Consider the following 19897-nt stretch of genomic DNA (forward strand, 5'->3'; position numbering starts at 1 on the left):
CACTGGTAGACTCCAAGTTTTCAAGTTAAGCCATCCATGTCCATGCTTATAAGGAGAAAGGAGGACCAAAGGCATCAGGGTGGTATGCAGAAAGAAGAACTTAAAGATGGAGGGAAGACGCACACCAAATGTGGACTAGGAGGATTGCAACAAATATTGGCCTTATCAACATTTGGCAACCCCAATTGAGGAGGACGAACATATCCAGCAACCAGTGGCAAGCATAATACTGAAATAGTTATTCTCGATCCTGTCACAGTACAAAACAAGTATGAGTACCCGCAGAGCACACACAAGCACTTGTAAAACAAGTTGAAAGTCAAAACAATGAAATAAATGACCTTGTTCCATAGAGCGTAAGACATGTCCCCTTTTCCTCCGACTCTTCAAAAATGTAAGGTGAGTGTGTTAGTACATTTTTCAACATGAGTGTAGCAACATAAACATAGATAATAATATTAACCTTTGGAAGCTGAAATGAGTGTGCCTCACACTGCCCAATTTTTTTTTAACAATATTCTCATTTCATAAATTAGCAGCCTCATTGGCTGGTACATGTTGTATAAACCTTTCAAGAACACAGAAATCTTTGCATTGAGAGGAGACAGGGAAGAAAAGAACAACAAAAGGAGTACAAAATCAAAAGACATGAAAGGAAATGATGATAGGATTCTAAGGTGTGCCAATCATATCAATTGAAGTGCGGAGAGTCTCAGGGAGACATCTCAAGCCTTGGCTCGAAGCAAAAACAAGTAAAGAGCTGAAGGGGACTTATCCAGTAAGATACCCAGATGATTGATTAGAAGGAGAAAGGAAAAACCAACAGTAAAAACAGCTTTGCACTATTGAAAGGTTGAGAAATTTTTATGGGCAGATAGGATGATAAACTTTGTTATTGAAATTGCCAAAGAGGATTGCAGATGATCAGTACTTACATAGTTTTCATAACCTGCATTTTCCTCCAAACTCTTTAACCTTTCAACTCTCCATCTCATGCTAACAAGCTGTCCTACTTGAAGATCAGTTGAAGAAAGAGGTAGAAAACCGACAGTAAAGCAAGGGTCAAGCACAGGTCTCTGTAAAAGAAGAGAGCTCTTGAAAATCACTCTGAGTCGATCCATCATGTCCATTAGGTTCTTCAGCATTGGGGTCATGGGCACCAGCAGCTCTATTTCCCAAAATACCAAATCTAATATTTAAGATGCTCTCAGGACACTGAATCTCAGCTTCTTCTAAGCAAATGACAAAAGGAAAAGGCAAGAGTGAAAACTAGTGTCATGAAATATCATAAGTTGCTTCTTAAAATAGTTCGATATTCGAAAAAAATATGTAGCATGCATTTTCCTCCTCCATGTAATTCAAATTAATCCCTATCAACTGTCCAGAAAGGAATATCCTTAGTAGACTCCAGTAGATATTTCCTCTTATTTTCTGCTTTTGGTCGATGGCTGAATCAGAAGCATGCAGGGAAAAAATGCTGTCCAAGATTTCCCCAGTATTGCAGAAAGTGTAGTGGATGATATGCGATAGTTGGGCTCCCTACTATTGGTATCAGTACATAAAAGAGGCCAAAAACTATTGACTGTCGAGTCGTGACTAAGAGGGAAAATAACAGGGCATACCTTCTATTGGTGTACTTGCCAGGCATACACTGAAGAGAATCCCAGCTCTAGATTTCGGAGAGATCACTAAGGGGAAGAAGCCAGAGATTGGCTTTTTATCACCATTTCTAGTGTGAGCAAAGCCTTCTTGAAGATCAAGCCAAGAGTCATAGATGGTCAATGTAGTTGAACTTGTGATTGCAGTATCACCTAGACAAAGCAGGAAACAGTAACCATGCGAGAGTTAGCATTAATGGAAAGTCATGCAATTTCTCGACTCTGAAATGACGCAATTCCGTAAAACACAGAACTACAGACATCAGAGACAATTGTCTGCATTTCTGGCAACAGCGATCCCAACACAAAGGATGCAAATTCAGATGGCTTCTTGCATCTCCTATGACTTTTCTTCTCTTTAAGTCATTTGTTTTTCTTCTCTATTTCTATTACATAATCCAGACATCCAAAATACTTATAAATAACCACTGATCAACAGAGAAAATGACTGCTCTAGCCTGTAACTGCCCACCCCCACGCCCCACCCACCCCAAAAAANATCCATCAAATTCTCATCATAATTCCTAGAGGCTATCCTCTTTCTCACAGGTCTCTTTGAGATTGAACCCCCTGAATTTGGGATTTTCATTTTCCCTACAAATTGGTATTTCTACAACGATGTTACACTGAACTCACCCTAATTATAGCCTGAATTCACTTCAAAATTCCAAGTCTCGGCAATCTGATAACAATTCAATCTGCATAAAGTATAACAAAATTATTTTCCAGAAAAATTGAAACTTACACTAAATTGGATATTAACATTGATCATAGAAAGCTAGTAAAAAATGTAACAATCAGATTAGAATTTCGGTTTCTACACGTAAAAGTAGTCACAAAGTACTTCTACCTCAATTTCAAATTCGAATTATATCATGGGAATTAGGAATTAGGGTTTATGATTCATGAGAAGGAAAGCTTACAATTACATGCCAGTGGAGATCCTGAAGGTGTTCCGGGAAGCAAAGAATTCACGGGGGAAAGGTTTACTTCGGCGACTTTTGAAATTGGCGGGCGAAAAAGGGGAATTAGGGGTCCGAATTTCAAATTGGGCTTGACTGCTCAAAATCTGTTGGGCCAAAGCCTTGGTAACTATACGAAGTTAAACCCAGATTCACGTAAATGATTCCTATATTTCCCCTCAAATTATTAATGATTATTACATCCATATATTAACTGATAACATTTTTGTAAGTTGGGAAAAGTTGACTAAAAACGTCCTTCTGTTAACATTTTCTTCTATTTTAACGAAGTTTTCTTTGTCATATGCAATTTATTATTATATTTTAAATAATTTTCCATGAGTTTGTCAAAGATCGAGGCCTGCATACTCAAAACTAGTTGGGCCAAAGCCGGCTAAAGGTAAAGTTTCGAGAGACGGAGATCACCTATATATACGAAATTAGACTTATATTTGATCTATTAGTGATCTTCAATAAGCCGAAAAGTGTCAAATGCATGATGAAGACTGGAAAATCATCTAGCTCAACCAAAAGGAGCACAAAAACAACCAAGAAAATATATGCCAACAATCTAGTTTTAAGTAATTCAAAAGCACAAGGCATATAACATGCACATAATATAGTAAAACCAATAATCACTTAAAACTCCTTAATTCATCTATCTCCCGACTACTGTTGTTCCGTTTACAAATAAATTCTCTCTCAGAATCTCATCTATTGTACAAGCAAAACTGTTCTCTGTACATTAGGTCTACATCTATGACACTAAAAAAAACTCGCTTCCTTTAGAAGAGAATACATATTGTACAAACACTGGTAGACTCCAAGTTAAACCATCCATGCTTTTAAGGAGAAAGGAGGACCAAAGGCTTCAGGGTGGTATGCAGAAAGAAGAACTTAAAGCTGGAGGGAAGACGCACACCAAATGTGGACTAGGAGGATTGCAACAAATATTCGCCTTATCAACATTTGGCAACCCCAATTGAGGAGGACGAACATATCCAGCAACCAGTGGCAAGCATAATACTGAAATAGTTATTCTCGATCCTGTCACAGTACAAAACAAGTATGAGTACCCGTAGAGCACACATAAGCACTTGTAATACAAGTTGAAAGTCAGAACAATGAAAATAATGACCTTGTTCCGTAGAGAGTAAGACATGTCCCCTTTTCCTCCCAGCAATCATCCAGTGATCTGAATTTGCATGGACCTCGTATAGAACATCATCCTTGCAAGAGAAACAAAAAAAGAGGCACTTATCATCTAAAGGAAGTCTTTTGTCCCATTTTGACATATATGGTATTACAAGTTAGTTTTACATGATGTGAGAAATTTACAAGAATAACCAGATCAAACAGATATACATGTGCAGCAGCAGCCAGGGCTCGATTATGAATTTTACATAACTTTCTATATTTCACAATTTCGATAGAAAATAATTAGCTTCCTGACGAGTCTAAAGTAGAAGTCGAGAAACTCGAGGGAGTTATCCAGTAAGTCACCCAGATGATTGATCAAAAGGAGAAAGGAAAAACCAACAGTAAAAAAAGCTTCGCACTATTGAAAGGTTGAGCAATTTATATGGACAGATAGGATTGATAAACTTTGTTATTGAAAATGCCAAAGAGGATTGCAGATCATCAGTACTTACATTGTTTTCAGAAGCTGCATTTTCCTCCAAACTCTTTAACCTTTCAACTCTCCATCTCATGCTAACAAGCTGTCCTACTTGAAGATCAGTTGAAGAAAGAGGTAGAAAACCGACGGCAAAGCAAGGGTCAAGCACAGGTCTCTGTAAAAGAAGAGAGCTCTTGAAAATCAGACTCTGAGTCGATCCATCATGTCCACTAGGTTCCTCAGCATTGGGGTCATGGGCACCAGCAGCTCTATTTCCCCAAATACCAAATCTAATATTTAAAATGCTCTCAGGACACTGGATCTCAGCTTCTTCTTAGCAAACCACAAAAGGAAAAGGCAAGACTGAAAATTAGTGTCATGAAATATCATAAGTTGCTTCTTAAAATAGTTAGATAAGTTTCAAGAATTCAAAATATGTAGCATGCATTTTCCTCCTCCGTGTAATTCAAATTTATCCCTATCAACTGTCCATAAAGGAATATCCTTAGTAGACTCCAGTAGATATTTCCTCTTATTTTCTGCTTTTGGTCGATGGCTAATCAAAAGCATGCAGGGTAAAATGTTGTCCAAGATTTCCCAGTATTGCAGAAAGTGTAGTGGATGATATACCATAATTGGGCACCCTACTATTAGTATCAGTACATAAAGGAAGACAAAAATTAATGACTGCCGAGTCTGTGACTAAGAGGGAAAATTGCAGGGCATACCTCCTATTGGTGCCCTTGCCAGGCATACACTGAAGAGAATTCCAGCTCTAGATTTCGGAGAGATCACTAAGGGGAAGAAGCCAGAGATTGGCTTTTTATCACCATTTCTAGTGTGGGCAAAACCTTCTTGAAGATCAAGCCAAGAGTCATAGATGGTCAATGTAGCTTGGACTTGTGATTGCAGGATCACCTACACAAAGCAGGAAACACTAACCATGAGAGAGTTGACATTAATGAAGGCCATGCAATTTCTTGACTCTGCAATGATACAATTCCATAAAACACAGAACTACAGACATCAGAGACAATTGTGTGCATTTCTGGAAACAGTAATCCCTAACACAAAGGATGCAAATTCAGATGGCTTCTTGCATCTCCTATGCCTTTTCTTCTCTTTAAGTCATTTATTTTTCTTCTCTATTTCTATTACATCCAGACATCCAAAAATACTTATAAAGAACCACTGATCAACAGAGAAAATGACTGCTCTAGCCTGTAACTGCCCACACCCACGCCCCACCCACCCCAAAAAACCACCACCAAACAAAAGCGGCAGAAAAGATTACCTGCAAAAGCAATTTTCCATCAGTGCTTTTGTCCGTAACTCGTGTACTTACAGAGAAGGGGTCAGTGAAGTGCACAGCAATTGTCCTGCAAAGAAGTTAGATTCCAGATTAGTCTTACTAACAAGAATATGCATAAAAAAGTATCAAAAATTAGAAGTATGAAATGAAAAAATGAGGAAGGTTAACCTTTCAAATATTTGGTTCCGCGAAACTCCAAATTCAAGTTTTAAAGCTATTGTTCTCAGTCCCTCCACTAGGTTCTGTCTCTGGGGAACAACTGCACCTGATAGGTAAAGCAGGTGTTTAGGAAGTGGAAAAACAGATTTATGGAGCTGTGACTATGCTGTTTGAACCACCACTAGTTTATTAATTATCACCTGCAGGAGCGCCTTTAGGAAGTTCATCACTGGTAGCACGCACAGGAATCCACAAAACAGAAGTTATGTTGCTTGCCCAACCAGGCAGCTCAATATTTCCATCATGAAGAGACATTTGTTTAACTTCGGGAGTAGCTGCAGAACTGTCATCATCTTTAGAACCTTCAGAATGGTCTAATTCATCTGTGTGCCCATTCATGTGCCTCTCAATTTCAATATGATGCGATTTTTCAATAGTCAACCCAGGACCAGTGTCTATGTGCAGAATTGCACCTTTAAGAGAGTAACTAATTGGCTTCACAATTATTCCAACCCACTGAGGTTCATTCATCAATAAAGCAGATGAAACAGCAGCAGTAAGATCAACCAGAGACCTTGGCTTGAACACCTTTCAAAAAAGTTCAAGAAATATAGAAGGCCTTTCAGATAATCATTTTGAGAAAGACCATTTTTCTTTTTGAGAAAGATTTCAGATAATCATTCTGTATAATAAATTGTAGAGCATTTGCATACAAAAAAATCAATAAGAATATTTGAGGATAGAAGTGAAGGATGACACTCTATCCTAGTGGAATACATATCCCAACCTTCACAATTCATTTTTTCGTCTCTCCATTTATATGAAATATCCTTTACCTTTAAGATTGGCCTTGTTGGCTTCTCATAACTCATAAAATCATCACTATCTGCAGGAGCACCCTTTGAAAAGCTGTGAGATCTAAAACTTAGTAAACCAATTTTCCCTGTAAGAACCCCCAAAACATAAGAACCGGGTCTCTGCGGAGGTAAATTGATCATGATTGTATTCCTTCCAGGCTTTAATATCGTCTCACCGGATCTTTTTATTGCCTGAGAAAAAATCTCATAAAAGCTTATTGCACTAGAAGATACAGTTTCTAAAAACTACTTGAGGAGATGCGATAGAGAGTAAAACAGAATACCTTAACACCCTCATCGGTATTAGTTGTGGCTGTGAGAGTTAGACTAAGTGATTCTAGAGTAATGTCATCAGGAAATCCACTCCATACAATGACGGAGAGTGTACCAGGATCGCCATCACAAAGCTGCAGTGGTGGTCCAGGATTGCCAGAAAATGTTATCAGTGAGGACACATCTAGAGGCACGGTGTTCTCCATCTCACTATGAGCAAGACGAACAACTTCAGACTGAAATGCTTGACGTTCCTTGCTTGAGAACAATCCTTTATCCAATGAGAGCAATCTTACACATGAAGATAGATAGCCAGCTTGATCACCAAGTTCCTTTTGGCATTCAGCTAAATTGGGAAGGACCTCAGCTAAAAGATTCTGCCATCCTTCACCAGAATAAAGAGCACAAACCTTTTCATACAATTTTGCAGCAAGATCATAATTTCCGTTTTTATGGAACACAGCTGCAATTTCACCATCAAGTACAACTCCATGCCTCTTCCACCATGAACGATGATAGTTGTTGGCAGCTCCTTTTGACAGCTCCATGTATTTTTGCTGAGATTAAAACTGATTAGAATTGCATAAAGAATGAAGAATATAAAACAAAACATGACTCTACATAAATACTAAGGATTAAACTGCTGCTGAATAATGCATGTAAAGGTGTCCAATTCACAAGCAATTAAATAAAATATATGCAGAACTCAAATAAGTAGTATCATGCCTATTCACATGTAGTATACAGAACTCTATTCCAAGTACCATCACTATTCAAAGGTACACATAAATCCTGAGAGAAGATACGAACCTCAAATTCCTGGACAGAAGACAACGATTTCCACAGTTCTGCATCAGAAATTGTATTCCGCAAAGCATGCTCAGCAGCAACGCAAATTTCTGAAAGCCTCAAAGGTCGGCTGATTGAGCTCTCAAAGTTTCCAGGAGAAGAGTTAGTTCTTGACATTGATATCGACTGTGATTTTGCTGGTGAAGACATTGAACCTGAGCTGTCGGCAGATGACGACAAGGTAAGAGCTCAGCCTTTGAGGTTACAATATAACATATGAAAATGTGAAGCCTCTTGGGGAAACTAACACCAATGTTCTAATCTAATTTTAGATTTTTTACCATATGGCTTCAGGAAAACATCCTTCAGTCAAATGATTAGTAAGAAATAGATGAAACGACACCAGACATCCCTTTTTCTGTGTCCTGCTTTCTCTTAATGATGTTCTCAGGAGATAATTCTTGGACTAAAAGAAAATATTGACACTCATGTAAACCATAGTCTTTGTCCATGCATCCATATAATTACACTTTAAAGGGACCCTTGAGTAATCAACTTAAACAGTCTATTCAGCTTTATATCCTCCAGTAATTCACTTAAATTGACACAGGCATGCTTATAAAAAGCATTATTATTCACCTTACCGATTGTTCAAACAATATGTTGCTGTTTTTGAAAAAACAGCAATTTTCAACTGCACAATAGTGATAAGTGAAGTGGAAACATATTAAGTCAAGAATGCAAATAGGAGTCCGTAAGCTTGTCACTTCCTATACAAGTAATATAGGAAATTATCAAACTTCTTATTCAAGAAACTACCAAACTTCTAAAATTTCCAAAACATGGCAACTGATAATCTCAAAACAGCCCAATCACCCAACCTTTGCCTTGTTAAGTATGGATGCACTTAATAGAAAAGTACAAATAAACCATTCATCTTAATCAATCTCCATTACCCATCAATTGCATTTGGATGTCCATCAAACATTTCAAACACATTCCCAGCAGAAATAGAAGCTCTTCTGCGATTTGCTTCTCGCAAAAGTACAGATGGTTCTAGAGGCAAAGGCTTCCTCTGAATACCAAAATGCTTAACCTGCAGACTTTCTTCAAACATCATCTGCAAAGAAATTGTGGCCTATGGTATGAAAAGGCATTTCAATTGTAAACATAAATGCAAATAATGTCAAAAGTGGATATTGGGCCCATTATTGCTGGCTAAGCAGACCTTTGATGGCATGATTAATATGGGACGCAGGTATGCAAGAGAAACTCATATGTTAATGTCAGTTAGTCTATCATAAAAGTATCCACCCTGCCAATGGCACCATGAACTTAGATTGGAGATCAAAACATGGAAATTTTATCTCTTCTACTTGCAACTCAAGCAATATTAGCTATTTGTGTACATCAACGATTTTACCAAACCTCTAGCTTTTTTAGTTGCTTAATATTCAATTTGCATATGTCAGCGTGTAGCCTATATGCTACATATTCCTTCCTAAGTTTTTCTCTTACCCTACAGGATGAATCCTAACTGATCTTTCAAAATGTCTGAAGGTTGATGAGAAAGGAGGAATTTTACTTTACAAACCGCATGCCCTTTCACACGCATCTACTCATTCACTTTAGCAGTCACCAATTTAAAAAATTCAGCTAGGTAATTGCTATAGGAGAAAATCAGTTCTTCTCACGCATTCTCCACACCCCAAAAGAATGGTATGCTTTTAGATGGGCATGTGTTTCTGGCTTATCTTCAATGAACAGGAGTAAAAACGCACCTTTTCTTTCACAAGCACCTCTGATGAAGCATCGGGAGGAAGAGAAGGCCAAACTCCTGGCTTAGGCCAAGGCAGCATGCTAAGTGAAGCACTGCGCATACGAATGAAATATACATGAGCTTTCAGTAAATTCAACAACCTTTCTTGTATGACTAGGATTACCCTCCTGTGGGATGATTGGTTTAGACAAATGCCCCAATACAAGAAAAAGGTGTTGTCAAGAGCAACAGTGCGAGTACCTGTTCACGGGACTTCTTTCAATATGTAATCCATAACCAATTAAATATGCCAGCCGCATGAACTGCCACAACCATAACAAGCTTCAACGGAAGGCAGAGAGTAACTTGTTATAAATAAAAGCTAAAGGAACAAAAACTGAATCCAGAATCAAAATTATTTGAAAATTTGAGGAAAATGACAGCCCTAAAAGCTACATACACGTGACCAGCATTTCAAACTCATCAGAAAACAAATTCTCCATAGGATGGTCAAGTTTAAGGTTAGTCTTCAGTAGATGCATCTGACAACATCAGATGATACTTCTTAGCATAGATTAGTTTACCTTAGTACGACATAAAGAATAAAGGTCCCCCTGAACACGGTAAAACTCTTTTTCAATGTCAGAAGCCACTTCTCCATCTTTGTATTGAGCAGCAGTTGCAGAGATTAAAGCCAAGGAAGCAGTTATAACCCATACTTCACGCGTGCAGAAGGGCAATTTACTCTGGAACAACAGAAGCACATATGAAAAATCAATTAATAAACTACACCTCAATCCCAATAGATGGAGATATATGAATCATTACAATAAATATTCCACTCCATTCGGACTGTACTGGCAATTAAGTTGCCTTTTAAAGCAAAGGATTGAATGAAAACTGAAAAACAGAATATAAATAATAAAAAAGGATTCAATCCTCACAGACAATAGAAATGATGAAGCAGGTAAAAGAGAACTCATTACCTCATGAAGGGCCAATGCCTTTGAGAAGCTAATAATAAATGAATGCCCCCTTGATGCTACTTCAAATGGTCGGGTCAGCTTAAAGAGAAGCTGCAGGTATGAATGGAAAAATAAATCTTGATTAAACATCATTAGAAAAATGCTTAAGATAATTTAAGTGCTAGGAGAATTGACCATCTATGTTCTTTGCTTTTTTAAAAAAATTATTGTTTGTAGGGGTGGAGGTGGATGTGTGGGCATACTAGGAGACTATGTTGGTCGGACACTTCAAAAATGTCACTGGGTGCGCATACGATCCTCCAAGAGTAGTTCATTTTTAGAGGAACCGACACTGGTGCAGCTGCATATTTGGAGAGTCCAAGTAACATAGCTAGGAGAGATAAAATTAGGAATGAAGATATCTAGGATAAGGTAGGAGTGACCTTTGTGGTATATAAGATGAGAGAAGCGAGACTGAGATGATTTAAGCATGTGAAAAGGAACAGTGTAGATGCCCTAATGAGGAGGTGTGAGAGGTTGGCAAGGGTAGGCATAATGATAGGTAGAGGCAGGCTGAAGAAGTGTTCAGGGGAGGTAATTAGATAGGACATGGCGCATCTTGAACTTACAGAGGACATGATCTTAGATAAGAGGGTTTGGAGGTCGCGCATTACAGTACAAGGTCAGTTGGCAGTCTAGTGTTCTCTCGCTTTCCTGTGGGATAGCATTGGTGGTAGAACTTGGACCTTCTTTCTTGCCAGTAGTATTAGCACCCTATTCTCACAGTTTGTTGTTCTTCGATTTCGATTATCACCTGTCTTTTTGTGCTTCATTTATCACATTATTTTGTTGGCATTACTATTTTTACCGTTGTATGTTATGTGTTGCTCCCATTTCACATTATTGTGTTGCTGTAACTGCTCTCATTTCTGTATTCTCTTTTTTCAAACTGCTTGGAAATGCTTTATTTTAAGTCGAAGGTCTATCAAAAACAACCTCTCTATCTCTACAAGGTAGAGGTAAGGTCTGGTACACTCTACCCTCCCCATACCCCATTTGTGAGATTACACTAGGTATGTTGTTGTTGTTTGTTGGATTCCAAACATCCAGGGGGTTGAACTTATGAGCATGATACAATCTTTAGAGTGCAGTATCTTTCTATTCCAATTAGTTTTTGAACGTACAGATAACAGAATAGTAGTCAAATAAAGGTATCACAATAGCAGCAAAGATAAGTCAAAAATGTGACACGTGAAACCCAACCAAACATTTAAACTTAAGGAGAATTCATACTTTTAAATGCTTAGTGCTTATTTCTTTTGTATAAGGAAGAGAAATTGTGAAAAAATGCTTATTGCTCCTAAGATTAACAAACACATTTTCTCAAAGTTGAGCACCGGTGAGAATTTTTTAGCATTAAATGCTCTTCAAAGGTACAGATGAAAAATGATGACATCCAAGAATTGATGGTACCTCATATTCAGAACTTATTCTCATCAGATACCTGAGAAGTCCTATATTTTTTGAGCTACACACATTTACTAAAGTAATATCAGGATCATGGCATTATGCTGAACACGAAAGTAGAATTAGGTAGCTACAGCAACGGAAACAACCTGTACTACAAAAATGAGATAGTATGGTGTACATAGAATGAGGTAGCTTACTAAGTACATGACCTTAGATAGGGGAGCAAGGAGGTTGTGGACTAGGATAGAAGGTTAGTAGGTAGTTGAGCGTTGTTTCGCTTTTCAGTGGGTATAGGCTTGGTGGTAGCCTAGAGCACCGTGTATGTCATAATATTAGCCTTCTTCATGTAGTTTCTTGTTTTTTGATATTTGTTACCATATGACGTTACTGTTCATTTTGTGTATGTTTTGTATTGCTTTCCGTATTAGTTACCATGTTTTTTTCTTCATCGCCATATTTTCTCGTTCATAACTATTTTGATTTGATGCACTTGAGCCAAGGTTCTTCGGAAACAATCTCTCTACCTCCATGAGGTAGGGGAAAGATTTGCATACACTATACCCTCCCTAGACCCCACTTTTGAGATTACACTGGGTTTGTTGTTGTTTTCAACCACAAATAGTCCGAATATCTTCAGCAATAGAAACAGCAACATACACGTAGACTCTAGAAAACACTAATTACTAGAAGAGGTTGAGAAAAAGAACTTGTTGTACTCATCAAATTAAAAGCCATGAGGGATCCTCAATGTTATGATAGTGCTCATAGATCATAGAAGAGGGCATTATATGGGTAGCACAATTCTTTTGCTGAATCTGACTCCATAGACAGCTTTATCATGTTGTGGGACTACGAAGAAGTACAAGGCAGACTGTAGAAGTAACAAAAGATTTTGTAACAGATAAATCTATCCAAAATTGAAGTGATAAATTCCCTAGCAAGTTAATCAGCTAAACTTCCTCCTCATTATTTATGATCCTCTTTGAGAATGCACGTTATGGATTAGGAATGAGCAAATTGATTTGACTTGCTAGAGTTGCGAGCGCAACTATCACAGTGCCAAAAAAACCTACATTTTGGAGCATTACTAGAAATTACACTCGAATTCCTTTCACCTTTTGTTGTGGGCAATTTTTTTTTTATGTCCCATAAGAGAAAGAAGGATGATGAATGCAAGGGAGCAGTGCAGTATTTTTCCTCCGACTGAATAAGAAAAGATTCATATCTTATGCAAAACTAGCCAATTTTAATCATAGGTCTTGCCATACTCACCTTTGATTGGCAGGCAAATAGATACTGCCTGAAGTCAAATTCCCTAAAAGAATCATCTTGAACAATCTGGTTAAGTGCTTTTTTTCCTGGGTTGAGCAATGCAGCCTGATCATCGCCGCTGTCCATTCCTCCAAAGTCCCTCTGTTTCCCAGTCATATTCACTAATCAATAGTGACATATAAAGGTCGGGTCAGTTATCATGTTTAGCATCTTCATAACCAGAACACAACAGACAATTAGAGCAATCAAGTTAGCCTAAACAGTAAACTACAAAGCATAATATATATTATCACAGAATTCACAGTGGTTTCTCATGTTACAATAAGAAAGAAAAGCCATCGATGATATCATGTCATCAAATTAAATGGATTTAGCAATGTTTTCTTTCCCATCAAACTTTATAGTACAAAGTACTACTATAAATCAGAACGTTCATCAATCAAAAAAATTTCTACTGTCAAAAGAACTACTGGGGTGGAATCGATAGTGATATATTAAGGATTAGCTACAAGCATCTTGGGTCCACTGACCTATGAAGAGCATCAGGATTGTAGGACATAATGCAAATTCACATATACATAGGTTTGACAAATGCCATAGAGAAATATAGAAAACCCTAAGGAGATATTTGAGGATTTCTAAATTATGGTATTTTTTATGGAAAAAAGAATCTCTTGATCAGGCAATCTATTTCAGACTTTTATGGAAAAAAAGAATCTCTTTATGACTTCCCTATTGGAAGTAGGGGAAACAAGTTTCAACAGTGGCATATCAAGCTCATTGTCTCTTTCCCACCCTCCACCCTTGGCCATTCCACCCACCGGTCCTCACCCCACCTCATCCCACCCGCATAATGTTTTTTTCTGGATTCCAGATAAATGCTTTTGCACAATATTTTTTTGCTTACCAAACACTAGAAAATAAGTAAGAAACTCCACTTATTTTCCATGAAAAACATTTTCCTTCATACCAAGAAACCTGGTAGCATAACAAGAAAGAAGGCAAACTAGTCAAGATGGCTAAGTAAAGAGGTCAACAGCAAACAAGAAGGGTGAGTATGTTTTCAGCAATAAATTTAAACAATTAACATTAATCCATCTTGAAGTTGAAGAGGAAAATAAAAAGAGTTAGCCATTAAGCACCTGTTTCCAAGTAGCAGAGTTCTAGCTCATCATATTCACGTAATGCATCTTCATGGAGATGAGCAATCTCAAACATAAAAGCCAGACTCTCCTGTTAAATGAGAAAAAGTTGTTATTGAAAATCCAGAACATGGATCCTCTCGATAAAATCTAACTCTGAGCAAAAAACGCAATAGTTTGAGGCAACTCCACATAAGCATAATATAATCACTTGGATTATCTAAAGCTAACCTACTAACTGATATAAAGCATAAAGCAAACTCATTACTACCAAGAAGGTCAAATGATCTTCAATAGAAGATATATCGCACTAAAATGCCTTTCCAAACAGGAGTTACTAATCTCTGAAATCATGTGTAGATTGTTAAACAATGAAACTTTTCTATATTCGTGAATCCAGGCACTAGCATCTGACAATCCTGGTAATGATGAAGAAAAAAATTGGGATCACACTGCGAATATTGTTGTTGCTGTTGTATTACCTTCAAAATGAAAAAGTTACAGAAGTTCCACACAGGCATGAAGCGCTGTTCACTGAGCTTCCGTATTTCTTCTTCATAAAACTGAATGCGCCTATCAAGTGTATTTCTGATGCATTCCATGATCTTGGCTTCCAAGTCATCCCAGAAATTTGTATCAGGTCCATGAAAGTCTAGTTTGCAACATCTATACAAAGCATATATCCAAATAGGTTAACGAGAGAATTTATTTGGGGTGTTAAGATCCAGGTTATTTTTAAAAGGAAGAACAGAAATATTAGTTGGGTACACTTCTGTCTCCTCTCAAGGCTATTCGATCTCTCTCATTTCATGTAATTGTAACATGTTATTTAACTAGATGTTTTAACTGGATGAATACCATAGAGATCTGAAGAAAATACTAATGTAACTCAAAACAGATAACGGAAAAGACCAGATGCAGTGAAAGTTGACTGTATGACAACCTGTCAAAAGAAAGGTAGCTTGGTGCCAAAATCCATGAGAGGAAGAATGGTAAATTTCTAATTAGCCTTCTTATTAGAAACATTACATAACTGTCCTTCATGATGATTTTTAGAAAGAAGATGCACTAATGGTTTCTATTGACTGGAAGAAGTAAGAACTAAGATTGAGATGTGGAGTACGATCCCTGTACCTCTCACAAGATGCACTAATGGTTTCTGTAAGTATATAAAATATTCTTCTGATATTTCCCATTTAGTCAATTTATTTGTAAAGAGAGAAAATTCAGGACTTGCAAAACATTTTTTGAGATGCATGGATGGCACTGAATCAGCACACTTGTTAATTGCATCAGAACACATATAATTTGCAGCAGGGGAACACCTTTCTCTCTTCTTGGAGCTAAAATCAACTTCAAGTTTAGCATATACTTTTTTTGCCATCTTGGTGGACTGATCATTGTGAGCTGCTGCTTTAGACACGAACACGATGAACCACTCCCGTTCATCATTTTGAACTATTAACTTTAGGCGTGGCTTGAGAATAGTTTTGAACTCATCAAGATCCTAACAAGGAAAAAGAACCATCAACTTTTACCGTATACAAACAAGAAACTATCTTCAAAATAAAAGAAGCAAAAGTAGAATAAATATTTGGACGTTAATCAAGCAGTTTAAGCTAGAAGAGGCTGTCAAAAAAGAAAAAACTTGAGTTATCAAAAATAAAACTCAAAGGACCATCAAAAGTTGGAAGCATGTCAGGGTTGTTCCTTAACTGCCAATTATTTCCTCATTGAAGAGGCCAAATTTTTTTTAGTGAAACTGGAACTTCTTGTCTACTTCAATTACTTTTACAACAGATGAATGCTGAAATATAAGCAACTACCTTAACTGTAAGATCATGTTGTCTGCCACTGGAGAAATGCTTCCATCGTGAATATCCAAGAAAATGAGTTTGAATGGGTCATTTCACTAACTCAGTCATGGGTATAACCAGCTAGAGGTCTCCTCCTTACTAACTACACATATAATTTGTCTTATTCTACTGTTTCCCTCCTTCAAAAAATTCTCACTCGATATGCCCTACTTTCTTTGTTTTCTCCATACAGATGCTACTTGACAAAAGATACCTCCATTTCAGCCACCAACCATATATGAGTTTAGTCCTCTCCAAACAGGAATATAAGCTAACAATGCTAGCTCCACTTGCCCCTTTTAAGTTTTAATCATGATATTCTGCTATTTAATCTCTTGGGTCAAAGAATAAGTCCATGTAAATATGGCAAGGGATACTTGAAAGGACTGAAAAGAGATTGGAACAACTCTATCCACCAAGGTTTATGCCGATGGGATGAAATCATGTAGTGTTTTTTTATCTCTGCTAGGATATGAACCTAAAGACCTCATGGCTCTCCCCTGACCATTATGTCACACCTTGGATGCATTATCATTTATAATACTTGAAATGTATAAAGTGAGACAATTGCATAGATTAAGCTAAGTACATATTTTTTTTACTTTTCTTTTTTTATAGGAAAGATAGGTACATGTTATTTTCTCTACATAACATCTTTTCACTGATCAGTTGCGATACACACCAGCATCTCTCCAAATTCTGAACAACTGCATCTTTTATATTAACAACAACAACTCACTCAAGGCTGTTATATATTGAACAACGATGCAAAGATAGAAAATTCAACGTTAAAAAGTCAAGTATGCTTTCTACCTCACATGAGACAAGAACCACGGTAGCGTATGGCTCTCGGAACCAAAATAATGATTGCTCTTGAGGAAATCGACTACGAAGTCTTGAATCTGTGGTCAATATGTATTCAGCTGGCAATTCATCCACAAGCACAGGATTGCGGGTTTTGTTATTGAGAAAAGCTCTCTTGAATGGCAAATGGTCTTCAAACCCCTTCTTTACAAGGGGCCATAAATCACTGACATCTTCAACTGCAAAGTAATTTATTGAAGAAATGAAGTTGAGCAACTGAGACATACAAGATAATGCACAAAAAGTAAAAAATTTACAAGACGAACAAGTCATAGTTTGAAGCTCACAGAGCTCCTAATTAAGGATTATGCTCTAGCAATACTAGTAGAGACTAAATAATATTATATTTAGTTTCTAACTTTCTAATTGTTTCTAACTTTCTAATACTAGCAGAGGATAAAATGGGCACGAGATATTAGTAGTAACATATCTCCCCTTCAAAAGAAAAGGAGAGAGGTTACTTATTCAAGTATAGATGCCAGATTTTAATAAGAGTACATAGGAATAGCTCAATTAGAGACAATTTTCCAGGTGCGCACAGACATACTTGATGCAATGTTAAAACAATTAGAAAGTTAGAAACTAAATATAATATGCAGGTACATAATAAATTACAGCATTAAAGTCGGGAAATCTAACAACCTGCTATAGAATCTCACCTCAAACAAAGGTCCTCACACGAGTCTGAAGTAGAGAAGCCAAGAGTAGCAGCAACTACCAAAACTACCGCCTTAACTTTTCAATATCCGAAGTGTGCATTAACTTCAGTAATGTGGCAACAATTCTAAACAACAACAGACTTACTACCCACGGTTGTACCACATAATTCGAACACATGCATATCCAATCAGCTACAACTCCATCACAAGCTCGCTCGGTTCTGCTATCTCTAAATCCAATTAGCCAATTTCATTTCAATACTAAATAATTTGTCTAAGACTAGATGTTCCCTAAATCTCACTCAACATGTGAGTCTCCCCTGACAAACACTGGACCTAATATTAAGTGGAACTACAAAAACAATGCACTAATCCAAAACTACTTAGTATCACCAATTTGGATCCTTCCAATCCATTGTGTTCTGCCATTATCTAACTTTATATTAATTGCAATAGATTAATCAAGTTCTGCAATTCCGCCTTAAAATAGGCTATCTATATCTGACATATAACTAGTAAGCATTTCAAAATGATCTAAAACTAGGAGACACTGATCCATCAAGTTGCTGATATAGTTGAAACGGCAGTAGCCGGTGCTACCGCCAGGCGCCAGTCATTGCAAAACTACAATTCAAATTACTACTACTACGATGAAGCTAGGGTTTGTATGAAATAGAAATGAGAGATGAGATTTGTTTACCGGCAATGACGACGTGATCGCAAGTAGTTTTAATACTTTGAAACTGAGCTAAGAAGTTCGCCATTACCGATCTGCAGAAAACATATGTGTTGAACTGAGATCGGCAATTCCCGGAGACGAAGATCCTCTTTACGATTCGTTTCTGATTTAGTACTGATTGATAATTCAGGCGAACGGAGAAAAAAAACTAAAAGGGGCTAAAGTTGAGATTTCTGTGTGTCAGTGAAAATTTTAACTGCTCACTGAAGACTGATTTGCTCTCCATCTTCCCATTTCCACTCTGATTTTACTTTGTTTGGATAATATGGCTATTGTTTAAACTTTTTCCTCCCCTCTTTCGGTAAATTTGGCTATTGTTTAAACTTGTTCCTCCCCTCTTTTTGTCAATTGGTTATTGTTTAAACTTTTTCCTCTACTCTTTTGGACAACTATTGCTTAAACTTTTCCTCCACTCTTTTGTATCCTATTTGGGTAATTTGGCTATAGTATAAATGGTTAAAATATGTAATGAATTTTGAATGACCTTCGATTTTCTAGTAATTAAAATGAATTGGATGAGTTGTTCATTGTAATTTTGAATGAACTAGGTTAAATGTTTTTATTGGATTAAGCTAGTATAAGGTATATTAACAAAACCAACTGCGTGTTTTTGGTACGAAGAAAAATGTTTTTTCAATTTTCTCATGTTTGATTGGATTAAATGTTTTCCAAATTGACTTATTTTCCTCAAATTTAAGAAAAATGGTTCTCTACATAAAGTATGGGGTAAAAAAATTTCAAAACTTTCTTCGGCATCACTAGTCATCACTCGACTCAAGTTCCGGATCCGATCTCGACCCGTGACTTAACTCCCAATCCTAAATGGGACCCACGACCCAACATCTGACTCTTGCTTCTTATTCGCCAACTAAGATCTGACTCGTGACTTGAGACGTTGATCCTGACCCAACCCGAGATCCAACTTTCATCCTCGACCCTAGATCCAACTTTTGACTCCGGCCCTAGACCCAACTCTAACCTGACTTGAGACTCGAGATCTAACTCTCGCCCTTGACTCCTAATTTTGACCCCAATCTAGGACTCAACTTTCAAGCCTTCCTTTCGACTATTGGCCCCCGATCCAAGACTAACTACATGATTTCTGACTCCAGACTCGACCTCAACTCTGACCTATCTCAAAGCTTAACCTAACCTTGACCTCGACTCAAGGTCAAGGTTATGTCTTTGTTGGGAATCGGTCAACGATCTCTGTTCAGGATCAAGGTCGGCTTTAGCTCTTAATTTAGTCCTGAATTTTAGGTTGTGGTTAGGGTCGATTGCCTGGTATGATTATAGTTTGACCAGGGTCAAGTCGAGGGTTAAGTTTTGAGGTGGGATCGAGGTCAAATCTTGAGTCAAGTTAGATTTCGGGTCTTGGTTTTGATGTTGTGATCAAATAAGATCTTAGGTCACAGACGGGACAGGGGTTTGAGTCCATGTTAAAGGGTGGGGATTCAAGTTCAGTGTTATAGTATTTGCCTAGGTGATATCATAATGTTTTTGGAACAATATTTCCTTCTAACTGACCAAACACTAGAAACTA

General features: G+C 37.3%; 1 protein-coding gene across 6 annotated transcripts; it reads right to left on the reverse strand.

Moving 5' to 3' along the window:
* Positions 1 to 35: 35 nt before the first annotated feature.
* On the reverse strand, positions 36 to 18575 carry LOC125875604 (trafficking protein particle complex II-specific subunit 130 homolog). 6 transcript variants are annotated; one of them, XM_049556589.1, is made up of 21 exons: positions 18316 to 18572; positions 16906 to 17135; positions 15562 to 15743; positions 14719 to 14902; positions 14237 to 14327; positions 13095 to 13255; positions 10374 to 10463; positions 9972 to 10133; positions 9649 to 9710; positions 9410 to 9500; positions 8585 to 8748; positions 7650 to 7848; positions 6851 to 7396; positions 6546 to 6758; positions 5910 to 6297; positions 5719 to 5815; positions 5533 to 5617; positions 4967 to 5156; positions 4273 to 4571; positions 3759 to 3849; positions 36 to 250 (listed from the first exon to the last, which is right to left on the reverse strand). In XM_049556589.1, exons 1-21 carry the CDS (start codon positions 18377 to 18379, stop codon positions 75 to 77), a joined length of 3765 nt encoding a protein of 1254 aa, XP_049412546.1. In that variant the 5' UTR covers positions 18380 to 18572; the 3' UTR covers positions 36 to 74. The 6 variants fall into 6 exon arrangements, 5 of the variants coding, with proteins under 5 accessions (XP_049412546.1, XP_049412549.1, XP_049412548.1 ...); XM_049556590.1 differs by lacking the exon at positions 36 to 250 and adding an exon at positions 3241 to 3667 and having other exon boundaries at positions 4273 to 4568; XM_049556588.1 differs by lacking the exon at positions 36 to 250 and adding an exon at positions 3241 to 3667.
* Positions 18576 to 19897: the final 1322 nt, after the last annotated feature.

Source organism: Solanum stenotomum, chromosome 9 (genome assembly GCF_019186545.1).
Source record: "Solanum stenotomum isolate F172 chromosome 9, ASM1918654v1, whole genome shotgun sequence".
In the NCBI taxonomy this organism is placed as follows: Eukaryota; Viridiplantae; Streptophyta; class Magnoliopsida; order Solanales; family Solanaceae; genus Solanum; species Solanum stenotomum.